The sequence below is a fragment of the Tinamus guttatus genome, unplaced genomic scaffold, assembly GCF_059628265.1.
Source record: "Tinamus guttatus ecotype Peru unplaced genomic scaffold, ASM5962826v1 Tinamus_guttatus_pri_ptg000364l, whole genome shotgun sequence".
NCBI lineage: Eukaryota > Metazoa > Chordata > Aves > Tinamiformes > Tinamidae > Tinamus > Tinamus guttatus.
This window is the reverse complement of record NW_028288898.1, coordinates 4,097,133-4,121,212: the sequence shown is the minus strand read 5'-3', so window position 1 is coordinate 4,121,212 and position 24,080 is coordinate 4,097,133. Positions and strand designations below refer to the sequence as shown.

General features: G+C 47.9%; 1 protein-coding gene across 1 annotated transcript; it reads right to left on the bottom strand.

The window, feature by feature from the left end:
• Nucleotides 1–3,560: 3,560 nt before the first annotated feature.
• SENP2 (SUMO specific peptidase 2) lies at nucleotides 3,561–15,656 on the bottom strand. Its single transcript, XM_088530178.1, has 17 exons — nucleotides 15,313–15,656; nucleotides 13,935–13,990; nucleotides 13,157–13,290; nucleotides 12,881–12,956; nucleotides 12,272–12,350; nucleotides 11,641–11,785; nucleotides 11,366–11,469; nucleotides 10,384–10,477; nucleotides 9,466–9,548; nucleotides 8,683–8,746; nucleotides 8,092–8,241; nucleotides 7,366–7,497; nucleotides 6,778–6,981; nucleotides 6,577–6,656; nucleotides 5,156–5,240; nucleotides 4,336–4,431; nucleotides 3,561–4,015 (listed from the first exon to the last, which is right to left on the bottom strand). The coding sequence occupies exons 1-17, from the start codon at nucleotides 15,654–15,656 to the stop codon at nucleotides 3,953–3,955; spliced, it is 1,989 nt and encodes a 662-aa protein (XP_088386304.1). The 3' UTR covers nucleotides 3,561–3,952.
• Between the last annotated feature and the right edge of the window lie 8,424 nt (nucleotides 15,657–24,080).

The following is a 24,080-nucleotide window of genomic DNA, read 5'->3' as shown; positions in this document are numbered from 1 at the left end:
ATAGGGTGACCGGTCTCTGGTGTTGGGATGACAGACTGCGACGCCAGGTTTTTTTTTTTTTTTTTTTCTCTCTACAAACAGTGTTCTGTGAAAAATAAAAACACCACCACCAAAAAAGAAAAAAAATATATATATATTCAGCTAACCAGAGCCCGTGTTTGTTCTCTGTCGCTTTCTTTCACGTTCTTTGCATTGGCGTGAGAGCAGGTCCCGGCCTGGGCTGCCGTGATGGCACCAGGTGGCCATTCGGCTCCTGCTGTCTCCGTCGCGGTCACGGCAGTGGGGTCTGCCCTGCTTGGACCACCAGGGTGATGGGGTTGGGTTTGGGGCCGTTTCCTGAGGAGCAAACCAGGTGGTGATGCCCTCCCCACAGTCACAAAGCCGTGGGGGAGCCACATGCAGCCACTGGGCCCTGGTGAGGGCTGGTGGCGGGTGGGATGTGGCCTCTGGTGTCCTGGCTCTGCTCTGAGGCCCTCCAGCCCATCTTACCCACCTCCTGGCCTCCTGGTAAGGCTGCTTCCGGCATCTCCATCGAGCAAGAGGCTGAATTTTATTCATTTATTTGTCTATCTATGTATCTTCCCTCGCTTCCGGCCTTAAGGGCACAGGGAAGCAGTGCTGGGCCCAAATCTTTCCTGTCTCACCCAGAGATGGCTTCAAAACACACCACAACTCCCATCCCAGAGCTTTCAGGATCCTTTGGAGGAAGGTGGTGGGTACAGCAGTGCCCTGAGCACAGCTGACACCTCTTCAGAGGTGTTTGTTACCACCATTAAGCTGCCTCATTTTTGTACTGTTACTAGCCCTTGTGGCCAGCAAAGCCAAACTGATAGCATGGCACTATGGCATTTATTAATGGGGATCACTGCTTGGGATCCCTCGTCATCCCTACCAGCTCCCATAGCTGCTTCTCTGACTAACCAAAAGCTTGGGCTTAGCAATGGAGAGGAGCCCACCACCTCCACGGACTGATGGTGTTAGAAGGGCCAACTCCAAAGAGAGAAGGGGAACAAAAACAAGGCAACATAAGGCAATGAATCACTCCTGTCGCAAGTGACTCAGCTCTGGGGAGGCTCGTGCTCACCAAGGCTTTAATGAGGCCTGCTTGACCCACATTCGCTTACTCCTTCCTGTGAGTAAGGCAGCAGTCACCCTGCTTCTGGCAGCAGCAGGAAAAGGGCAAACCAGGACGAGGAGCACATCTCCATGCCCACGGAGGCAGCCAGGGACCACGGTGTTAGTCACACTGTGTCACAGGCCTGACGTGTGCTCCCAAGCCAGCACAGAGGGGAAGCAGATGAGCTCTGATAGCCCCTTTACCGGCTACAATTAGAAGAGATGCCCAGAGCCAACACGCAACTGTTTGCACATCAGGTCTGAGGGCCAGAAAGCATGGAAGACTTCAAACAGGTTATTCCTCTCCAAAGGATGTTTTTGGGTAACACAAAGCATCTTATGTAGGGAACCAAACTACTGCTGGAACCTGTGAAATAACCTTGCATAGAGAGCAGAGCCTTAGCTGGTGCATACAGAATTTCTTCATAATGTCTCCTGAGGCTTTCAGCAGTCAAAGCCAGGTTGAGGCAAGAAGGGACCTTTAGAGATCAGCTGGTCCAAGTGCCTGCTCAAGAAGTGTCACCTACAGGCGGTTGCCCAGCACTCTGTCCAAATGGCTTCTGAATATCTCCAAGGACAGAGTCTCCACAAGCTCTCTGGGCAGCCTGGTGCTCTGGACACACAGCTAACTTTTAATTAGGGGGACCAAGCTGCAGGGGCCAAAGCTGTTATCTCCTAGCAAGGTTTATACTCTAGTTTAGGAGTTTGCACGTTTAGCTGTCTGTGTGTCTGGCTGTGTGAGCATCCTCTAAGAGAACGCACAGGAACACAGAAAGCCTTCTCCTGCTTCACAACCTCTTATGCTACCAGCACAGCAGGGCTGTCAGTTTTGATTGGTTTGCTTTTGAAAACAAAAACAGAAAAAAAAATCTGTTTTCACAGATCAGAAAAGTGCAGGGTCATCCTCCAAAATTACATCATCACAAGGCAAGAACTGAAGCAAAAAGGAAAGGTTACTTAAAGCACAGCACTCAACTGCCAAATCCACAGGTCAATACACAGCTAAAAAATAAGAAATAATCTCATCTAAGGACAAAACATCACAGATGACTGCCTAAGTGGTTGTTCTCTTTGGAGAATCTGATTTTTGTGATGGATTATGCTGATCAGTTGGAAAGCAAAGCCTGAACCTGGCCCACAGTGCAGACAAACCAACTTACCTGCTTTTCCAGATGTGGAACTGTTCCTCAGGCAAGAGCAGTGCTGTAAAAGCTGAATGTCCCCACAAGGACTTGTGGAGAGCAGCGGTTCCTTGAACGTCCAAGTCTGTAAGACATGGCCCTGTCTGGAATTGTAACCACGTGACAGAGACGATGTCTGAAAAGCCAGCACCCTTCTGCCAGGGCAGAAGAGACCCTCCTTGTCACCAGTGAGGTGGAGGTATCCCCTTACATTAGAGACACTATTCCATCCGTGTTACAGAAATGCGAGAGCACAGAAACAAGGCTTCTGTATCTATTTATACTAACATTAGAAGAAGCTCCTCACAAACTACAGGACAAGCTTCCCTCCACCATGGTAAATTGGGACCTGAAAGACTATACTGCTCCTCCCATTGTGGAGTAAAACCTAAAGGGCAAAAAAAAAGTAAGGAAGGGGATAAACTAGCCTGAACTAACCTCTGTGTCTGACTGGAGCAGAGCAGGAAGAATTCACACAAGCACTTCATGGAGCAGATATAAGGAGACCACCCTCCAGCACAGAGACAAGAAGCGGCTGGGGAGTGCAGTACATTGCTGCAACACCAGTGTGTGGGGTAGGACACAGCTCAAAAACCTCTGCATGTGTACCAGCACCTGGAAATACATTTTATTCCAGTTCCCCAGAGGAACACTGCTCTTTAATATACCACGTGGAGACTACTGCACAGGCCACGTTCTCCAAGCAGTGGAGTTTTATTTTAGTTTATCTCATTGAGAAGCCTACTGAGTTATCCCAAAGAGATCTGTTCTTCAGCCCTGTACTTAGATATTGCCTGTACTAAACTTGTTTATTTCTTTGCTGAATGACATCCCGATAGCCCTGTTGGGATTTTGTGACAGATGCTTAGAGGCTTTTGTGCCCCACTATTGACCCTGTCTAGTTGTTTTCACTGCAGATAAGTGAGTTATGGCAAAGTGGTTTCTGTCAAACCTTTTCAATTGAAAGGAAAAAAAAACACTTCAGTACCAGGTAGAGTTTCATTTCAATAAGTTTCTTTATATAAGTTACATATTTATTTTAACAAAGAAAACAAATAAATACTTCTCTCTTCACATTAGATATTTTCATGGAGACGCACAAAAATAATAAAAACAAAAAAAAAACTCCACCAACCCCAAGTATGGGGGCTTCACTATGGATTTGTTACAAATCAAGGATTGTAAATGCTTTCTTATGGTCATCACAAATCCAGTTTTAGGAATCAAGTAGTTTGTGGATAGTCCAGAAACAGAAGAAAACTCTCCTTGAAGAAACATTAGCTAAGCACATTGTCCTTACGGAGATTAGTTTTAGTAACAGAATCGTTACCACCACAAATAAAAGTTCCATTTGTCCGTAATCTGGCCCACATGTGCTGCAAGGTATGAGCAGAGGTTCACATAGCAGCTGTTCTTAACCATTCCTTGGGCAACAGCACAGCAATCTTTGTCTTGCACTCATGGTGCATTAGCTAATTTCAAAGAGAGTTACCGTCTCCCAGAATTAAAAAGAAAAAAAAAAAAATCACTACTTTATAGCCTAAAGAGGAAAATTTGTGTGCCTGTTGCCTTTTGAAATAAGGCATTAGAAAAATAATTAAAATGAGAGTTAGTCACCACAGGGTGATCACAGTGTTACTCTAATAGTGCATGTGTCACAGCAGCTGCCGATGGAGTATTTCCCACACCATCCTCCTGCGGAAGTAAGGCATGTTACTCTGCAAAGGAAAAAGGAAATTCATTAAAAAGGAAGTCATAGTTGAGAGCAGAAAAAAAAAAAAAAAAAAAAAAAAAAAAAAACCACACACACAATATAGCCATCCAGCTGTTAATTCCTTAATGTGACCAAGTTCATTTTACAAATACTCAACATCTGCTGCTTTGGGCCTACCCTACTCCCCTATTAAATGTTTTTGCACTAAAAATGAAACCTCTGAGACTTCAGTTAGCTGCTACGTAACTTCCCCCGTTTTCACTTGTGTGAGAAATCTAACACACACACACATATATATAGTTATTCTAAATGAGCTTCACTCACCTGTGTGAAGGTGATTGGTTTATCTCTGGAGATATAATCTGCATATTTGCACATAAAAACCCCACAGTCGCTCCCATTAAGTTGCTGAGGAATTTCCTAATACAGAGGAAAAAAAAAGAAAAAAAAAAAGAGGAGGCGGCGGCTGACTTTTCCTCTATCTTAAACAAAAGGCAGTTTGGAAGTAGCATTAAGTACTCAATGCAGAACACACTCACCGAGACACTTGTGAACCTACTTTTATAATCCACTAATGACTCCTACCACACACACAAGGAACATACTCAGTTCACCACACACCATCACCTCCCTTTTGTTTCCTTTGCTTAGATGTTAAAATCCAAGTTCTTGGCAAGCCAACAGTGGACAGCAACCTCCATTTCTGCAAGGTGTCTTGAGGTTTGCCCAGTGCACACAGGCCTCTGTTTCTAAAGCTGAGTCTTTAGATACTATCTTTCACTATTAGATTTGTTGAAAAATCAACCTTTTGCTTTGTTGCACACCACAGAAGAGTTAAAGACCAAATGCAAAACTGTTTTTAGGAGCTTACATCCTCCAACCAACTAAACAGACTCTTAAATGTGACTTGCGAACCTGGGACAAAAACCAGATTCAGCTCAGGTTGTTCGGGATGTTCTCCATTTAAAAAACAAACAAACAAACAAAAAAACCCCACAAAACTATAATTTACAAAAGCATTCAGTCAGCAAGGAGAGGTACTGCTTAAGCACCTCTTAAGTACCTTAGAGTTATTAGTATACATTAAGACCTTCATGATGAGGAGTTAGAGTTCACATTTCAAATCCAAATAGTGCTCACATACATGTGGCTCCATGCTGTGAAGAACCCACTCTGAAAAAGACAACTCCAGATTTCTTTTTTCCTTGCTTTCTTCTTGCAGGTATTGGCTGTTTGAAACAAAAACACAATCACTCTTCATGCCCATATGAACAACAACAACAAGCTGCAGAAGGATCAAAGAATAGTGAATGGCTGCACAGAAAATGTCAGAGGATATTCAGCTGAAGGCACTTGGAGGGAAAACTCAGATTTTAACTTTGTGTACAGTGACAGGTTGTGAGCTACTGGCTATTGGTCAGGAACGAAATCCAATTTCCATAAAGCATAAGCTTATGGCTTGGAGATCAAGAAAGCAAATAAAATGCTATCAGAAAGAGAATAGAAAAGGCAAGTTCTTCCAGTACATCTTTTTGTGCTTCCATGGTACGCCTTCGTCCCACATACTGGGTGCTGAGGAAGTTCCCAGGCCACGGGCTGCTAGAATACTCTAAGGAAAGGAAAAAATTATTACACTACCTTGTTCTTAAAAGCTTCCCCAAGCTAAAACAGCACTTGCTTGGAACCAGTAGGTTTCACAAGCCTGGTTGATAAAGCTGTAGGGTTGAGTTTCTACTGCCTCTGCACTGGTGGCTTATACACAGTTATAATGGTAAAGATTAATGTCTGTCAGTTGTCTTGTAGGAAATGCTTCCAGATGTCATCTACCTTGAACTGGAATCTCAGAAGTCTGAATAACACCCAGTAACAGCACGAGGGTGGTCTGCTGAGCTGAGCCAGAGCGTGGTTAAAACATCAAACCAGAAGGGCAGGGGCACAGAAGAATCGAGGAGAAGCATGTGACAAGCTCACTACAGCAAGAGGGATGAATGTTAGAAGCATGAAAAAAGGAAAAGGATAAAGAGCTAAGCAAGTTGCATAGCTTATCCTCAAAAGGAGAGCACATGCCATAGGATGCTAACATTACTGGGCTGCAGTAATTTGAAAAATTGTAAGAGTGGAGTGCAAGAAGAGTTGAAAAATGCTTGGAGAAATACAATGACATCACATACACCCTGTCTGGAAGAGAAAATGTGATGTATCTTGAAACACATCCCTTAAATTCCTCTCCCTAGTCAACAGCTCAGCTTTATGTTCTGCTAACAGTGTTAATGTATTTGTGTCACAGGCTTATTTTATTTTTGCTAGTGAAGCTTTGGCTGTGAATATATTGTCAAGTTGGTAGAATGCAGGCATGGAAGGGACAACACAAGAGTAGGTAAATAGCCAATGGCAAAATTCATGTACAGTTTTCAGCAAGTGAATCAGAAAGATTTCAAGTTTTCTGGTTTATATCTATGAGAAAAGTTGGCACATCTTGCCATGTGTTAAGGGAAGAAGTCTGAAGAAAACAAAACAACACACACAAGAAACTTTTCATGGTTGAAAACCAAAGCAGTTACTTACAATATAGTTCCACAAATCTTGTCACCCTTTTGTCCGACTGAGTCAAAGTATCTGATGCTTTTCCTTCTGACATCTATAACCTGTTAGAAGAACATGATTAAGTTGGTTAGACACAGCACAAGCTTGTGCTAAGTGACATTTCTTGCTTGTTTTTCTTTTCCCCTCCACATCCAACTCTAAAGAAAAGTCAGTTTGACTCACCACTAGTGACCAGTGCACTCTTAAGTGAATGGGCACTAAGATGAGGTCCTGCTTGAACAGATCCACGTCTCTGGTCCATCGTCTTACTGCTTTGTAGCCCCCAGAAATTAGCTTGGGATAGAAGAAAGTACTAAAAGCATAAAGCGCTGGATATCCTTCTTTCTTGCTTCTTTCCACCAGCAGATTCATGTAGAAATTAATGATCTGTATAATCGAGAGCAAACATTACATGAGAATTAGGATACTGGATCACCAAAAGTACAGCAGCACGTATCTGCTGGCTACCACCAAGAATGCAGCTGACAAATCTTCAGCCTCAGCTTTTGTCCTGAGAATATTGCACTTAGTTATTTTTGCAGTTTGATATAAACACCTGGCAAACATTCCAACTAAGCAAGCTACAGATTTGATTAAATTCTGAAAGAAGAAATAAAGGTGCTTCCAGTAATATGGGTTTCTTAAAGGCCTAAAAAAATCAGACCCCTTCAGGTACCTTTGGGATCTGCAGAATGAAAAGAAAACTTATACTCTCAAGGTGTATTTTAAAATAGATACGGAATTAGAAAATCTCTGTGTTACAAGTTTTACCTCATCATTCAGCCAGTGAAGGTTCCTCAGTGTGTGGATGTCCTCACGGGTGACCTTTAGCTTGAAGGCACTGCTCATGATTTCATCGGGCTCACCTTCATCAAACGCAGCAATAATTTCTCTCTCCATGGCCTGAAAGAGAAACAGGAAATAGCTCAAAAAGGGTTTGGGCATGCTAACCTGAAGTCCTGGAAAGAGAAATACAGCAAACCTCCCACATAAAGCTGGAGCCCTCCCCAAACTGATGTTTATGTAGTCTTCACACCAAGCAGATAAGCCTGAAATAACCTAGCCTGAATAGCCTGAATAGCTGTTACATGCAGAGCGAGTGTACGTTGGCCATAGGCAGTGTACATGCACCTGTGAGATCCTGGAGACACATGCAAGATGCTCAAGTTCCCTGGAAGTAATGCAACACTCTGGATCAGCAAAAACTTACCCTTCGGGTCCCCTTTGCATGGCAGGATAGGTTAAGAGGCAAAGCCAGCAAAACAGTATGAAACTAGTCAGCAAACCTGTGTTAAACATTGTCCTTGGTAGCCTGTTTTTAAACCTGGACCTGTTGTTGCCCTGGTCACAGAAGTCCCCAAACCCTTATGTCAGCATTACGAAGTCACATGCAAGTCCTTAAGACTTCAGAAATCCCTAAAAATCACCAGAAACTAATGGAGTCGCTCACAGCTGTTTCAAACCTTTCTGCTTTGAACTGATTAATAGCTGTTGTACCTCTGTGAGCAGAGAAAGACCTTCTGTTCTTTTTTCTGAGCCTGGGAATTTCTTCTCTTCCACATCAACGGTGGATGAATTTCTGGACGAAACAGGAGCCAGATGTAGTCTAAATGACACTTCATCTGAGATTTCTGACCCACGTTGTCTCTGTAGGACAAAAGGACATGAAGATACAAACAGATACAGCTTTGTTTGGCTTGAGAATAAATGCAGCAAGTCTTATTCCTGCATAAAAATAAAAGGATATTTTGTATGTGCATCTAAACAGCAAACTCTAGTGTTATTTGTAGTGCCATTGAAGCTACATCCAAAATTTAGAGGCAAGACAGAACAGTTCAGAAATAAGTTTCCTGCTGCCATTATTATTTTTTTGTGTGAAAGCACCATTCAACTGAATAATGCTCCCCACCTTCCTGAGAAAAACAACCACCACTCCCAAACACTTAACTTACTCAGCAAGTTGTAAGGATATGACATGTAAGGACATGTCATATATACAGACATGTAAGGATAGAGTGCAGAAACGTGTGATCAAAGTTAGCCAGTCATATTTTACCAATAATAAACTACTAAGCAAGATAGGCTTACCCCTGCACTGGCCTGTTTCACTAGTCTCCTGCGTTCATGAGAGCCTTCTGCTGGTGGGTAATACCTGGAAGAAGGAAAGAAAGGAGTTATTTGCATTTAATTCCACAGAATCATCTTCTCGTTAGGAAACGCTTTTTGTGGAGCTGCCTCTGACCAGAAGCTCAGTGACACATACCAACAAAAGGAGACATCACCTCAACTTCCAGCACTACGCTTGTGGAGCAGCCCAAGTAGGAGATAAGGAAGAGCTGGGAGTCTTTCCAACTTCCTTCCATCAATACATGCAAGATTCGTTTTGTTTCTCTACCAGTTTCATTATTCGGAAAACAGGGAAGCAACCAACCCCTCTTCTATAACATGTTCTGGGATATGCTGGTGAGAAATACTGCCAGCTAAGCTTTATACTACAAGGTGCAACAGAAATATTGCAACTGTACTTGCATCCAAATACAGTCAGCTTACTGAAACGAAGACCAGCACATTCAGTTAAAAATGGGCAGCTAAAAGATGTTTACATCCCAAAGCATTGCTTTGGTTTAAACCCAAAGCATCCTGTAAGTTACAAAACCTGCCTCAGTCCCATCAGGCTTTACAAGAGTCCTCAACCTTATGCTTATGATACAGTAGCTCCAAAGCTAAAGGAGTACAAAGTCAACTTGTTAATGGTTGGGACACTGGCAAGGGATGAAGATGGCCACATTCCCTGCAACTGCAAGGACAGCTTGGCAATGCCACCGCTTTCATCCTCTGCTGACTCTCTTTTTGTAGAAGAGGACTTGATACCTGAGCATGTCATTTTTCTGGGACCACTGTGGGCCACGAGCATCAGCATGTTTCACACCTGCACAGAAAGACAGGAAAGCATTAATGAAGAAACAAAAAGGCTACTCGCAAAAGCAAGGAGACACACGTGGTTCTCAGTTTATGGGTGATCACACAAAAAGACTTCCGAGTGTGTTGTTAGAAAATTTGAACTCCAGCAACACACCTCTTGGACATCACATGCATATTTATGGAAAGTGAAGCAGGAAATGTACTAAGTTTTGAAGCCTAGGTTGTATGCTTGACCAAATTTATTATGCCAAAGGTGCATAACTAAGAAGATATATAAAAGAAGCTAACTTGATAAAATAAAACAATGTTATTGTGCCTATCCAGAAAAGATGCAATTAGCTTGTTTGCTTTTGAAGCTGCTATCATGAATACAGTCAAGCATAGGATTAAAAAGGGATGAGTCGCGTATGATCCAATTTTTAAGTTAAGTCACCTAAGAGTGCACATTTAATTTATCATACTCTACCACCACAGACAACCAGATCCTAAACAGTTTACTGGGGTGTGTGTGTGTATATGTATGTAGAGTTATGTCTACACCATCATTAACACAGCAACAGCTCTCAGGTTTAACTTAAACAAACCTTTTCACTCCAACGAAAGCCTTACAAAGCCCCTTCATCTAGTAACTAAGTTTATTCCCTTTCCTTCCAGAGGGTTCTTCGTTCAAAGATTGACATAAGCTATACCAGAATAAATGCTCTAACCCATCTGGAGTTCCTTATAAAGAAATGCAGCTTGAAAATACAGTAGTACCAACAAATCTTTTTTAATACAGACTGTACCTTCAAGACTTAAGAGAACACTCTGTTTGTTCAATGCTACCTGTAAAATAAACAGGCATGAATAGCAGAGATATTCACCATTTTTTAGTGTCATATATGGGTAGTGGGCTTCACCTTGTCCTCGTTCTTCCCAAAGACTTGCAGGCATCACGGGTTCCTTGGAATAGGCTTGAGCACTTTGATGCAGCAAGAAACACAAGAGAAAAACAAAAATTTCTATATTTAGTATTTGTTATCAGTGCATACCAATATACTAAAAAAATACAGCTTCTTTCTACAGGAGTGCCTGCACTACAGAGTTGGAGACTATAAATTTAAGAAATAGAAGCCTGCAAAATAAAAATGAGGCATCTCCCACACTGGTTTCATCATAAAATGCAAAAAGTATTCTATTAATAGTTGGGCAGTTTATAGTCTGACTGCTTTCTAATCACACACACTGGAGATATAGAAGTCAATTTTTCTATCTGCAAAATTTTAAGAGACTAATAAGTCATGAAATTTGCTGCTTTTACTTCTCCACAAGCACCTTTAAGGTTTTGTTTTACACTGGCATAGTTAATTTAGTACAATATGCTGACACTGGGACAGCTATGAGATACATTTATACTTAAAACTGGTATATAAGAATCAAAAGTACCCACAAGATGCCTTTTTGTTTGTTCTAAGCCCTGGGATTCTACACACAGGGCTGTGCACTGCAAAGAGGGACCTTCCTACTAAAGTGTAGGAGAACTTGCAGGGTAGTGGGCTGGCACAGGCAGAAACCTGACATTTTCTGCATTGAAGTTAAGCTTCACATTCTTAAATAAATTAGGACACCTGACCAAAGGAAAACTCAGCAATTTCAAATGAGAGGAAGATAAATTCCTTTTAATTGGTCACTGTCCTGAATTTTTATACTCTACAATCACTGCTACAGACTTTTATACTAGAAGTTATGCTACTAGGAAATATTTCTTAATGCAAATACAAAGGAGTATCAACTTTCCTTCCTGTTCCCATGTACAACAGCTAAACTTGCTATCAAAAATTTACTGGTTTTTTTTCGGTACAGTAATTACTTGCAGAAGTTTGTAGACTGAGGAGTAGGGCAGCCTCTAGGATATTTCTCCTTTACTAGTTTCAAGAGTTGTTTGTATTTCTCTTTTTCACCTCGCTGGACATCCTAGCAGAGGGGGAGAGAAAAAAAGGCAAAAAATTAAGCACACATATTATAACCACTGTATATGAAGCAACACAATACTGTAAGTTTGGTGCATACTGCATAGGTGTTTCCAGAACTCTGGAAAAGCCTTCAGTTTTATTTTGGCAGGAATTCCCACACCCTCAAGCTTACCTCTTCAGCAGTACAGAAAGGCCTCCCCATTTTGCCAGATTCTGATGATGTGGCTTCCAGCATAACGTGCTCCCTGATGGGTGGCCGCAGCGTTAAGGTGTCTTCTAGAGCTGCTTTGACCTGGTGCTTGCCATTCCTGCTCGTGCTAAATACACAACAGCAAAAGAAACAATAACATTCAAGGGAGCCCTTCCTGATTCCAGTTGCACCAACCACCTCTTTGTAAAGCATGCCCAAACATAAGTAGAAACAAAGACAAAGTGAAGATCACCCCCCTTATAAACTTATGAGCTACATTATGCTCAACATCATGCAGCAACTTATTTGCTTCCTATCAGGTTGTTTAGGAGCTTCTGACAAGCTTCCCTGCTCTCAACACCTTAAAGTTCCACATTTCTACCTACCACAGACCACTAATCTGAATTTAAATAAAAAAGCTCAAACTTTGCTGGAAATAAAGTAGCTGAAGACCTTGCTGTATTATTGTGGCTTGAAAGAGTTTCAGAATATGTTGGAAAGAGGTAGGTGGACGGACACAAGTGTCAGGAAACATGCAGGAAGTTCAAGAACAAAAGTGAAAGACAGTAAAGTTTTTGGAGCAAAAGTTAAAAGAAAAACAGAGGATTCTTACCTCAAGCAAGGGATTGTCTTATGCGAACAGGACAATGCTTCTTTATTCAGATGAGCATTGGATCCACAAGGCATTTTATCTAGGAAAGGGCACCAGCCACCAGTAAATATAATAGTAAACTAAAGTTTTGAGTTTAACGATGAAGAGTTTTACCAAAAATGGATTATTTTCATTTTCTCTGCTATATCATAATAACTATTTGCACTAGGCTACTATGTTTAATTTCGGGTGTTCATGCTGGCAGCTAGAGAAACTTGTGCACACACAATACTGTCAGCCTAAGTTTGGAATAAAAAAAGTAATTATCGAAATCTACTATCTAAAAATAACGCACAGAATAATTTACTTCAGGCAAGCCAGCAATAGATATATGAGAACTGTAGGACTCTATCTGAAGCCTTACACTTAAAACTGAGATGACAAGGCAATTACTGGCCCAAATCAGAAGCAAAGCAAGAATTCAGAAAAGAAAACAGACTTCATATGAAAGTACTAGATTTTACCTGCTATCGCTTCTACCCATGTTAGCACTGCAAAAATGGGCAGTGTCACACAGCCCATGAGGTAAGGTGAAAAAGCAATAAGTAAATAACTTGACGCCAGCCTTACCGACTTGCAGCATTTCTATATCCTGTGCACGATCTTCTGGTCTACGAGACAAACTGTCAGCAGCAGTGGACGGAGTCTGGAGTGAAAACAAACAAAAAAGTCACTGCGCGAGTACAACATGAATGCCAACCCACAGAAACATAACCCTCCTGAACCTTCAAAGTCAACTCTGCTACCACAGAGGGACCAAGGTTTACTGCTTCGGAACCCAGCACGCCAGAGTGACCTTGAATAATATCAGTATCGTAACGACCTATTTTTAAAGTCCTCACTAACCTCTTGTGCAGACTCTGTGCTTGGTCCTGCATTGCTGACCAGAGCCTTCCAGCGGTTACTTGCTGCCTTGGCTGGAAACTTCCCCGAAGAAGAAGCCTCCTCAAATCTCTCTTTAGTCTTACAGGTGATGTAACCTGGAAGAACAAGGAAGACCATATATAAACACAATTAAGAAGGGCATTATGACTTTAATATAAATAAAAGTTCACCTCCAAACACTAGTTAGAGGAAAAGCTCATTTGCAAACGTTACCAAGCCAAGAGTATTTAATACACAACCACATTAAAGGTTAAATGATAGCACACAACAGCACTGGCTTCAAGGTGAGAGAATCATGTCTAAGCACACGAGGGCATCGATGGTACCATGTTCCTAGAAGCAGATTTAGTCTTATTACCAAGACTTAAAAATCACTGAGACTCAGGGGAGATTGTGCTGCTAAAAGGATGAGCGAGACATCAGTTTGGCATATTTTTATTTGTTTTACAAGTGTGAAAAAGTGTCTTCCCTTTTCAATCCATTTTTTTTTCCTAGAGCTCCCTAGATGGCTACAATCAGAAATACCATTTTTTTTTTTCTGCCTGCCCTCAGTTTAAAATAAATTTCCTTCAAAGTGGTGATGCAGCCTCAGGCCCCTGATGAAGACGGTCACAAGGAGAAAGGAAGGGTTGGAAAGTCACTTCAGTAATAACGACTAAGCACAAAAGCCAGAGTCTTCCGAGATGCACGAAGCCTGAGGAAAAAAATGTGTATTAATTATTTCTATAGTGCGTAATACCTGGTTTTTGCTTTTTGGCTTGGGTCTGCTCAGGATCTTCCAGAGGTGACTGAAGGCTGAGGAAAGAACAGGCAGAACAGAGTTTCGCAACGAGCTTCTACGAGACCGAGTTCCCTTCGCAGGGCCCAGACTTCCCAAACTGGCTCTTGGGTGCCAACGTTTTTCCCTCTAAAACCTCTGGGACCTCTTCACCGGCAGCTACTGCCACCTCTGCAGCATCTCTCATCAACAGACCACACACCTCTCTCGGGCAATGGAGCACTCACTTCTCCTACTGAAGAATCTTTGGCCTCTTTTCACATTTGTTTTATTAATTTATTTGTATTTCACCCAAGTTTGTTTGTTTGTTTTTCTACTAGGAACAAAAAAATACTACTGAGCTTTAGCTGTAAAGTTTGTCCTCAGGAGAGGGGCACACTAAAGAGTCCCAAGCCATCTAAAGTCACATATAAACACATGTATCACTGCATTACGTGAGCTGCAGAAAGAACCTGAGCACAAGAAAATAACTCATTTTAAACTGTTATGCCCCAAACACAGCTGGTACCATCACTACCTTCCTTTTGGAGCAGGCACACACACACACACACCCCAATACCCTTAACTGCAGCACTCATGTAACACAGACTGTGTTTGCGACTGACACACTAACAAAAGTGGGCAGAAAATATCTGGTCGCTCTGGCCGTTAGTTCTGAGCAAGGGAAGGGATTTTTCCCAGCTCAAGATTACCCTGAACCTGTTGGGCTGCATTAGCTCATCTGCTTTCCAACCGCAACTTTAATAACCGCCACCTACTCCAGTTAAGGTTTTTTGCCTTAAAATTCCTAGGAAAGGCTCACAAAGCCAACCTGACGATATCTTAGTGTATCTTGACATTTTACAGCCTCCCTCAGCTAAAAGGAAACCCTCATTTTCAGCAGCAGGACAGCTCCTGCAGTCACCTATTGCGCTTCCTTTGGCGTTTCATCCTAGCTGCTCAGCACCGCAGAGGCGGGTTCTTCCGTGGGGGTTTCGCTCCTGCAGAGCGGCAGGGAGCACCTACTCACGCAGCAGCTGCTTTTCTCGGGCTCAGAGGAGCTTCACGGTCGCTCCAAAAAGCGCGACGTGAAGCCCGGGGGACTGCGAGTCCCCGCAGAGGAGGTGGCGCGATGGGCCCCACCGAGCAGCAGCCTCAGAGAGGCCGAGCGGCCCCGCCGGTGGCTCTGCGCGAGGCTCGGGGCTGCAGGACACTTGCGGACAGCAGCGCGTAGCCCCCGCAACCCGCGCTCTCTATGGAAGCCGAACCCTCTGTGTTTACCCCACTCCCCCGGCAACGAACCGCCAGGCAACGAACCCCGGCGGCCGAACCCCGCGGCCGAACCCGCTCCCGCGCTGACCTGCGGCGCAGCCTCTTGCGCGGCGGCAGCGGCGCCGAGGGCGGCGCAACGCGGCGGGCGGCGGCGGCGGCGACGAGGGCGCCCAGCGCCCCCAGCAGCCATTGGTACATAGGCCCCGGCGACGCGGCGGAAGTACGCACATGGCGCGCGACGCGCCCGCTGCGCCCTCCCATTGGCTCCCGCGCCGCGGCGCCCCGCCCCTTCTGCCTCAGCGCGCGAGAGGTGGGGCGGGCCGGGCTGCGCGAGGCGCTGGGCGCATGCGCGTTGGCGCCGCGGCGGGGGGGGAGGGCCCTGCGCGGGCGCATGCGCGTTGGCGCCCCGGTGGGGGTGCTGCGCGGGCGCATGCGCGTTGGCGCCGCGGCGGGGGGCCTCTGATGGCGGCCGTGAGGCGGGGGTTTTACGTCGCGCTTCTGTCTCGCTGTTAACGGTGTTTTCTGGCGTTTCACTTTGAGTCCCAAGAGCAGACGAGAGACAAATGTTGGCTATGGCCTTAGCGATGGGAATCGCTGCCTTTGGACTGCTGTGTGGGTAGTGCGAAGCCCTCTCAGGCCAGGTGCGTTAGAGCAGGGCGGGCTTTTGGGGGCGCTCGTGCCTCGGACCCTACTCAGTTCATCAGCTTGGCGTCGGGTTAATTCCTTAGTACCTGCCCGGGGGCTGCTGCCTCGCTTTTATGTGCCCGGCTGCCGTTAGGGGGTGCTCACGAGCTGCGCCGATGCCGAGTTGCCAGGATTTGCCTCATGGGTTCCTCTTTGGAGGAAAAAAGCGGGCATCTTAAAAGCAAATACTTTAATGGTTTCAAAAGTCACCCGAGAATGAGATCTACTGCGTTTCAGGGACAAGACAGAACATTCCTAGTTGGACAGTTGGAGCTTCTGCTCCCCCCCCTCCTTTTTTTTAAACCCAAGGCATGGTGGGGTTGGAGGTTGCTGTCTCTCCAGCTTTGTGAAATGCACCTTTTCCAGAACTGCCACTCGCTTCGGGGACTCGGCTTCGCTGCAATTACTTGAGGATGCACTGGTGTCACCGCGACGATCCGCTGTGCTGGCAGCAGGGGATGCTGCAGGCATTGCTGGAGCCGCCTCCTGCACAGACCTTCCACGTGAAAATTGCTTTTTTAAAATTATTTTTTAAAGAGAAAAAAATAAGCTGCTGTAAGGAAGCTGGAGAATAAAATCTTAATGAGTCGAGTAGACTAACGTGCTTGGAGCAGGGAAGGTGTTCGCGCAGGATGCGCTTCTTGCGGGAGGTCCCATGAGTTGTTCGTGCCTGCAGGGACTATAACTGCTGGTGCTGCATCGTCCCGCTGTATTGAAATGACCTTGCTCATTATACTAGGCGATTAATTACCGCTCCATTCAAGGTTCAGGGATTTGGCTAAGGAGGGGAATGCCTGAGACTTGGACCCCAAACTGCAACCACAAAAATGCAGTGCAGTAATCACGGAAGAGCAGAAAGCTGGACGTTTGGGGAAGGAGCCTTCCCTCAACCCGAGGCAGATTTGTCCTACCCAGAGCTCGCACAGTTGTCCTGTGCTTCTTCCCTCCTGTGCCCTGACCCATTGCAGGAGAAGTCTTAAGGTTTAGAAGAAAAGATGAGAAATCTGGTTGGGAAACATATTTGCAATTTTAAACAAGCCTCCTGCCAGCACCATTTCCTTATCCTCCCCCAGATAGCACAAGATTGATGTTAGTTCTTCACAAAACATCTGCATAATTGACTTTGCAGACGCTAGGAAAGTACTCGGCAGTAACAGCAGGGTTAACGTGACTCCAAAACTCATTTTGAAATCCACACAAGCCTGTGCAACCAGAAGGGTTTGTCCCAGGCGCACGGGGAGGGTTGACAGGGACTTGCACGATGGCGATAAAATAATTCCAGTGAGGAATTCTGGAGGTAGGTGAGCGATGGGTAATTTGGGGCGTATGGAAGCACGACTGTAGTGTGCTGGTTTTATCGCGCTGGTATCAGCTCCCAGTTGCAAGGAGGAGGGGTTTGAAGCGCAGCTTGGAAGCGCGGTGCTCCCAAACCAGCAGGACGAGCTGCCGCTTTCGCATTCGCTCGCCAACCCTCAGAATCCTTTGCCTTGGGTGTAATCCCGCTGAATGTGATTCCATCCGCCAGCATAGCTACCCTATGACTAGTGCTTGCTTGGCCGCCCGGCCCGTTTCTATACCCTCGCGCTCTGTGGAGGGGGATATCGTGTGACAGCAGAAGTGGTTGGAAAAAGAATATTTTTCACCCCAGATAACTCTGTGGCTGGAGCTTGCAGTTTTCCCCATCCTGATTCAGCAGGATTGCACTTCATAACGTGGTGTGTCCAGCCAAGGTGCATTTACACCCCTGCTTCGCTTCAGCTGTGTTTCCCGTGCCCTGCAGTGTGCGTAGCTGAAGGTTACGTTTGCAGCTACTTCTTCGTGATCCCCCTGGTTTCCTGGTGGGTACGTGCACGCGTGCGAGCGCGGCCCTCGTGGGCTGCCCGTTGCTGCACATCTTTGCATTTCGCTGCAGCCAGCGGGACGTGCTTCGTGTCTCCATCGCTGAACAAAACGAGGGTTTTCCAAGCATTAAATTCCCTTTCTCCAGCTCTTAAGTTGCAGGACATCAACTGAGCTGCTCCCCTGGCTAAGAGGGGTGAATTTGGAGCCCTTCTCGCCCACCCGCTGGCATCTCCAAGACACTTCCTTGCCCACAGGCTGGTGTGGTGGCGCGTTTCGTGGAGCTGAGGGTGACCACCGCCTCCTGCACCTCTCCTTGGGCTCAGGAGGACCCTGGAAACGCGGGCAGGGGGATCCCTCGGCCAACATCCACGGCGTTTCATTTCTGAAGGCAAAAACGCCGAGCGACCAAGAAATGGGGAATTTTAACGTGGACCATCTGGAGCGACGGCTCGCGGCGCAGCTCGGGGGCGGCGGAGCGGGGAGGAGGCGGCGAGCGGAGCTTTCGGGCAGCTCCGGCCCCGCTCCGAGCGCCAGCGTCGAGGAAAGGGGGGGAGCCCGGCTCTCCTCCAAGGAGACCTGCAGGAATGGGGCTCCGCGCGCCTGGAATCCGCGTCGCCACGGCAACGGGCCGCCGGGAGGGCAACAAACAGCGGCCCAGGAATGTGGGCCAGGGGCCTGTGTCCCCCCCGGCCGGATGGGCCGGGATGGGACAGGGGGGCAGCCTGGCATGCGGCCGCTTCTCCGTGGAAAGCTCACGTGCTTGCTGATGCTCTAGCCCGGCTTTTCCCGGGAAAAGGGAGGCTGCCAAGGAGGTGGGGAGGTCCCGAGGGAACCACGTTTTCTTCCATGCAGCCACCTCCATCCCCAGCTGCCTTGTTGGCACGGTCCAGCGGTGGCGGGGGTTAAAAAATGGCATTTCCCATCCAACTCGCATTTCTTAGAAGTGCTGCGAACTGTGATCCGCAGCTCTTGCCTCACATAGTATTAATAATAATAAAAATAATAAAACCTGGCATGAAAACAGCCCGTTTAGTCAAGGCCTGCGGCCCTCCGGCCGCCTTCTGCGCCTGACAATAGCCTCTCTCCTGACAAAGGGCCTCCTGGCCACGGTGCTCCCGGGGGTTTTATCCCTGACCCCTTCCGACACAAGCGAGCTATTCTCTGTGACCACCTGCTTCCTGGAGCCGGGATCGCTCCGCAGCAGCGGCCGCTGGATTTATGGCCTTCTGCTCGCGCGTCCCGCTCCGCGTTTCCAGGCTCCCGCCGAGCCCGGCTCAGCCATCCGCGGGAGGAGAGCGCCGGGGAGCTGCATTCTCGCTGCAGCACCCGGGTGAACTCTTAGAAACGGCTACCAGGCCCATCCAGCTTTTAATTTGGGGGTATTTTGTTTTATTTTATTTTTATTTTTTCCCTCCTGGCTCTGTCTTGGGCCATAGGGCTTTCAGTGACCCTCCTGCCAAGCAGCAGGCTGGGATCCTTGTACAGCCCATGCCACCCTTGTCCCCTCCGTGGCTTAGGAAACTACCCAGGCTTGAAGCCTGGGAAAGACTCAGCCCCAGCCCATCCTATTGCAGCTGTACTGGCTTGGCAGGGAGCAAGAATTAACCAAAAAAACCTAAATCAAAACTGAGTGTTCTCGTTGAAATGTGCAATGTGTCTGAATGTACCATTTCCAAAGCAAGGGAAGGATTCGCCGCTTTCATACAGTTGTTTCTCACAACTGCCCTCGCGGGGTGCAGTCCCGCCAAGGGCAGAGCCTGCAGTGTGTTTCAACACGTGCTAAGCTTTGCGACCACGAAATCCAGATTTGGATTCACACAGGTAAAACGCTGGCAGGCGGGACAACAAAGCGACGACCATGTTAGGGAGCTCCCACTCCGTGTAAAGCGGATCCGAGCAGGAAAGCTGGCGGGGAACACGGCGCAGCCCAGCAGCGAGGCCGCGGCACTGGCTCCCGCAGTCGCAGAAGAAGGAACGTGTTTATCCAGGACAAAACACAGTTCCAAAGGACACATTCATACCCAAGCCATGAGCTAGCTGGCAAAAGGTCTCCTGAGCTTCTGCTGCCATTGGCCTGTGATACATGGAGGCAGGAAAGGGAGGAGAACAAGGAAACTGTAAGAGGATGATTTAAGTGAGATGCAAACTCTCGATAATTCAGGTCGTACTCCTGCACCCAGGGAGCTCCATGAATTTTATGGCTGCGGGAGGGGAGCAGCAGGCTGGTTTGGGGACGGGCAGGCAGTGTCACGTGTGAGGACGAGCTGGGATTCGGAGCGGGCACGCAGGGTGATCCGTATCCGCCCGGTGCTCGGCAGGCTGCTGACTGAGCAAGCAAGGAAGCCCTTCATTCTGTAATGATCCCAAGTACCTTCTTGTCGCTAACACAAGGGCTTATTTCCACATTGGTTCCTTTCCCAGCTCTTCAGAAACTCCATCTGGGAGTGGGAGCTGGAGCTTCCACTGAGGACTGGTAGCCAGAGTAGGAGCAAAAATATGGGCAAGTTATATGTAACCAAAAGAGGTCAAATTCCATCTTCAGAGTGGTGACTTGCACAAAGATCAAAAGGAGCTTTTAGGAGGCAACTGATTCTTTAAGAAAGGAGTTTTTTTTTTCAGTTTCCCCAGACTTCGGAGCCTTCTAACTGCTGTCCTGCAGTGTGTCCTCCTCCTCTTTTCCAAGAGAGATTCAAAGCTTTTCCTGACATCCAGATTGGCCTATCGCACGATGCAAAGTCAGGACTTACTGCGTTATTATAAATTAGTCACGCAAATAATTTGAGAAAAAGGTACAAGTTCTGGAAAATGCAGATGGAAAAGTGAGCTCTGTTGAATAGTTGCTTCCTATTGAACAGAGGAAGGTCAAAAGCGGGTAAGAGAAAGGGGAAGAACGTAATTTGGACGTCTTTTAAAAGAAACCAAACAAGCTAAGTGCAAGTGCTACTTCCCTCCCAACTTTCCCCAGTTCCTTTGCAAACTCCTGCATGAAAAATATTGCTGCTGTCTGGCTCATCAAAGGTCAACACCTGGGGAACCACCAGCGAGGGTGGAGGGGGTCTCCGCTAGGTGGGTTATTCCGTAGGAATAGCATAGGGATCGATGGGATCTGGCGTGCTTTGGCTGGCCCAGCTCTGCTCCTGGCCAGCCCTGCTGCTGCTTGGCCGCAGGGGGATCTCGGCGGCCGGAGAGCGGCTGCGTCTCCAGGGTCGGGATGGCGGCACCGGGGAGGACGGGAGGGTTCCCAGTGGCTTTATCAGCTGGATGGAGCGAGGATGCGGACCCTCAGACTCGGGGTCTCCGTGCGGAGCTGGAACAGCACCCACTCCCGCTCGGAAGGGCTTGGAGCCGCCGCTGCGTTGACTCGACCGGTGACCCCCGCCTGCCTCGCTGAGGCGTCGGGCCGAGCATTTCCAAAGGAAAACTCCTATTAACCGCTGCCAGAAGGCTCTGGTGACCATATGGAGCAAGGAGAGGGGTGGGGGCCAGCCCTGACCTTTATTGTGTGAAGGGCACGGTGGCGGTGACCCCCTCCCTGCCCCTCCAGAGTGGCTTTTCCCATGCAGTTCAGGTTGTTCCACGCAGTGGTCAGGGCTGTCCGCTGCAGAAGACAATTAAATCCTTCAGCTCAGGTTTTAGTGTTTCCATGTGCCGCAAGTCTCTTAATCTCGGCTGTTTGGGGAATTTTTATCCCGTGGATCCCTTGGTATGCCTGGAATGTTTGCTTTTCCTACTGTGTGCGTGTGTTTGAGACACTCCTGTAAAAACAAGAGCTTCCTGGCCGCCTTGTAAATCTTTGGCTGATTGGCAGAGCGGTCCTTGGTGATTAATGAATGGCTGAGCCCAACCTGACACCCCAGGGAGGGAACTCGCTCCCTCCGAATGCCCAGCACACAAATCCTGGACCAGGAGAGCGCGTTTCCCGGCCCTGTTGAGGGGATACATGTGGTGGTGACCCCGTTTTGTTCTTCTTCCAGTGAGAGCCTGGGAGAGGAAGAAAGGAACGGAAATTCCAGCAAGCAAAGGAAATGTACTGGAGCGCCAGCGCTCCGAAGGCCTTTTCTGTTGTATCATTGAGAGCATCATTGGCTAAAACAGGCCGTTCTGGGCTTTGATTTGGCCTGGGGAACAGTGATGGTTACCTGATAAGAAGGTGATGACTTCTCCATGGGAGAAGCAACTGCAGACAAGGAGGCTGCTCAAGGACCCGGACCCCTTGCACTGCCCTGGTCATGGGCATAAATCCGGGCAGATGGATTAGGAAAGCGGCGTGAGATCCAGCACTGGGGACGGCGATGTGAGCTTTGATCTCCAGGGCTGGAGATCCCATCCACCCTCATCGCCCATTGCCTTGGTTCTCCACTACCTGCCCTTGTGTGTCTGCTGGGGGGAGCTGTGTGAGCAGCTGCTGGAAAAGGATAATCCTGGCAAAAACGGGGGCTCATAAAGTAGACCTACAGGCTGTGAACCAACAGGCCTGCCACGAGCCCAGTAGCTTGAGAAAGAAGAACTCCAAAACAGCAGGCTGAGGAAAAGAGGCAACCAGACAGACCCGGCCTATTCAAGAATCCTTTCCTGTGCTCAAAGCTGTTTCTTTTCAGCGCTGACAGCCTGTGCCAGCTGCAGTGAAGTTAGGAAGCTCTGAAAATTTGAGTCTTTTTTTCTGTTTTCTAGGAATAAATAAATAAGTAAATAAATAAGTAAATAAATAAAAGATTCCATGATGAATTTCAAAGAATGGAGCCTCAGAATGGAGCCTCCTGCCATGGCTCAGCTGAAAGCACCAAACTTCCAGTTCCCAGGGCCGTGGGGAACAGCAGCCCCTGTGGAGGCAGGGAGTAAAGCATGAGGACAGGAAAGTATGAGAGAAGAGCCCGTTTTGGAAGGGGACGGCTGCTGGGGGGGAACCCGAGGCTCCCATGGGCTGCCTTGGGAACCCTGCTCCAAGACTGAACGCTCCCAAGGCTCTGCCTCTCGTTGTCCTACCAGCTAGTAAATAGGTGATGGGTGTTGAATAGAGCTGGAGTTCTCCTGGAGTCCCTCTATCAACAGCCGTGCACGTCCCAAGGGAGGAAACCGCTCGGGGCAGGTGCTGTCCTAGTCTTTCCCTTTCGGATGCAACAGGGCCCGGTCCCTAGAGTGTCACCGGCCTAGGCCGTCCCGCGCTGTCTGGCCTTGGTGCCCAGAGTGGCCAGGACACAGAGCAGCCGGGAGGCTCTCCACGCTGCTAGGGCTGCAGGTGAGCAGGCAGGACCTGGGCTGTGGCATCAGCTGAGGGGCTGGGTTGGCTCACTGTGTCTCCCTCCCCTGCCCAGCGCCCCTGATTTCCCACATCTGGGAGTCTCGAGACCTCCACGGCTCTGGGTGAAGCTCAGCAACGTTGTCAAAACTCCACGGAGGGGATGAGCTCATGGTTGCACTGACACTGCCGTGCCCCAAGCACATTGCCCTCATCTCCACACCAAACCAGCCCAACAGTTTGCAGAGTTACAGGGGCAGACGTGGACTCTGCCGGGCCTTTGTGGCTCCAAAGCGTGCAGATGCTGGGAAAAAAAAAAAGGTGCTGATCAGGCCGTGTCTGGCAGCCTTGTCACTGCAAGTCGGGCCGTGAGAGCTGCCAGGCTCCCCCTCAAAGGCAGAGCAGCGGGGACGCCGTGTGTGACAGCGCGGGAGCGCGGCGCGGCGCCGGGAGGGACGCTCAGCCCGCCGGCCGCGCCAGGTTCCCCTGCCGCGCTGGGACGGGCGCCGCGTGGCCGTGCGCTCGCCACCGCGCCGGGCTCCTCGGCAGCCTGGGGCTGCATTTCCCACGTCGTGCTGGTTCCCAGGAACTCACGCATCCCTGGTTGTGCAACCAAATGCTTTGTTGTAGCACCACAAGGCAGGCAGCTCCTGCAGCGCTAGACAAAGCGCAAAGACCAATAAAACTTAAACTGACCTGGAAACAGAGGCAGCTGGGACCAGTCTCTGGGCAGCGGATTTGCACATCACCAGGATTTCTCTCTTTTTCCTTTTTTTTTCCCAGAGGAAGGGTAGCAGGGTGGGCAGGAGGACATGGCCACCCTCCTGGGCTAGGGTGGTGTTGACTCCTTCACATACATCACGCAGGAGCGTGGACAGGCCTTCGCAATTGCTGTCGTGGGGCATGGTCTGCACGGGGATCAGTGCCACCAGCCGTGGGGCTTCGCGGTCTGCACTCTCACCCTCCGCCCTGCTTGGCCAATTAATCCTGCTGCATCTGGGCTTGGTACATCACCTGGGGGCACCTTCTCCTTTCAGGATAGCCAGGCAGCCTTCAAAGGCGTGGAGGAGTCACCACAGCTCTGAAGGAGGTGG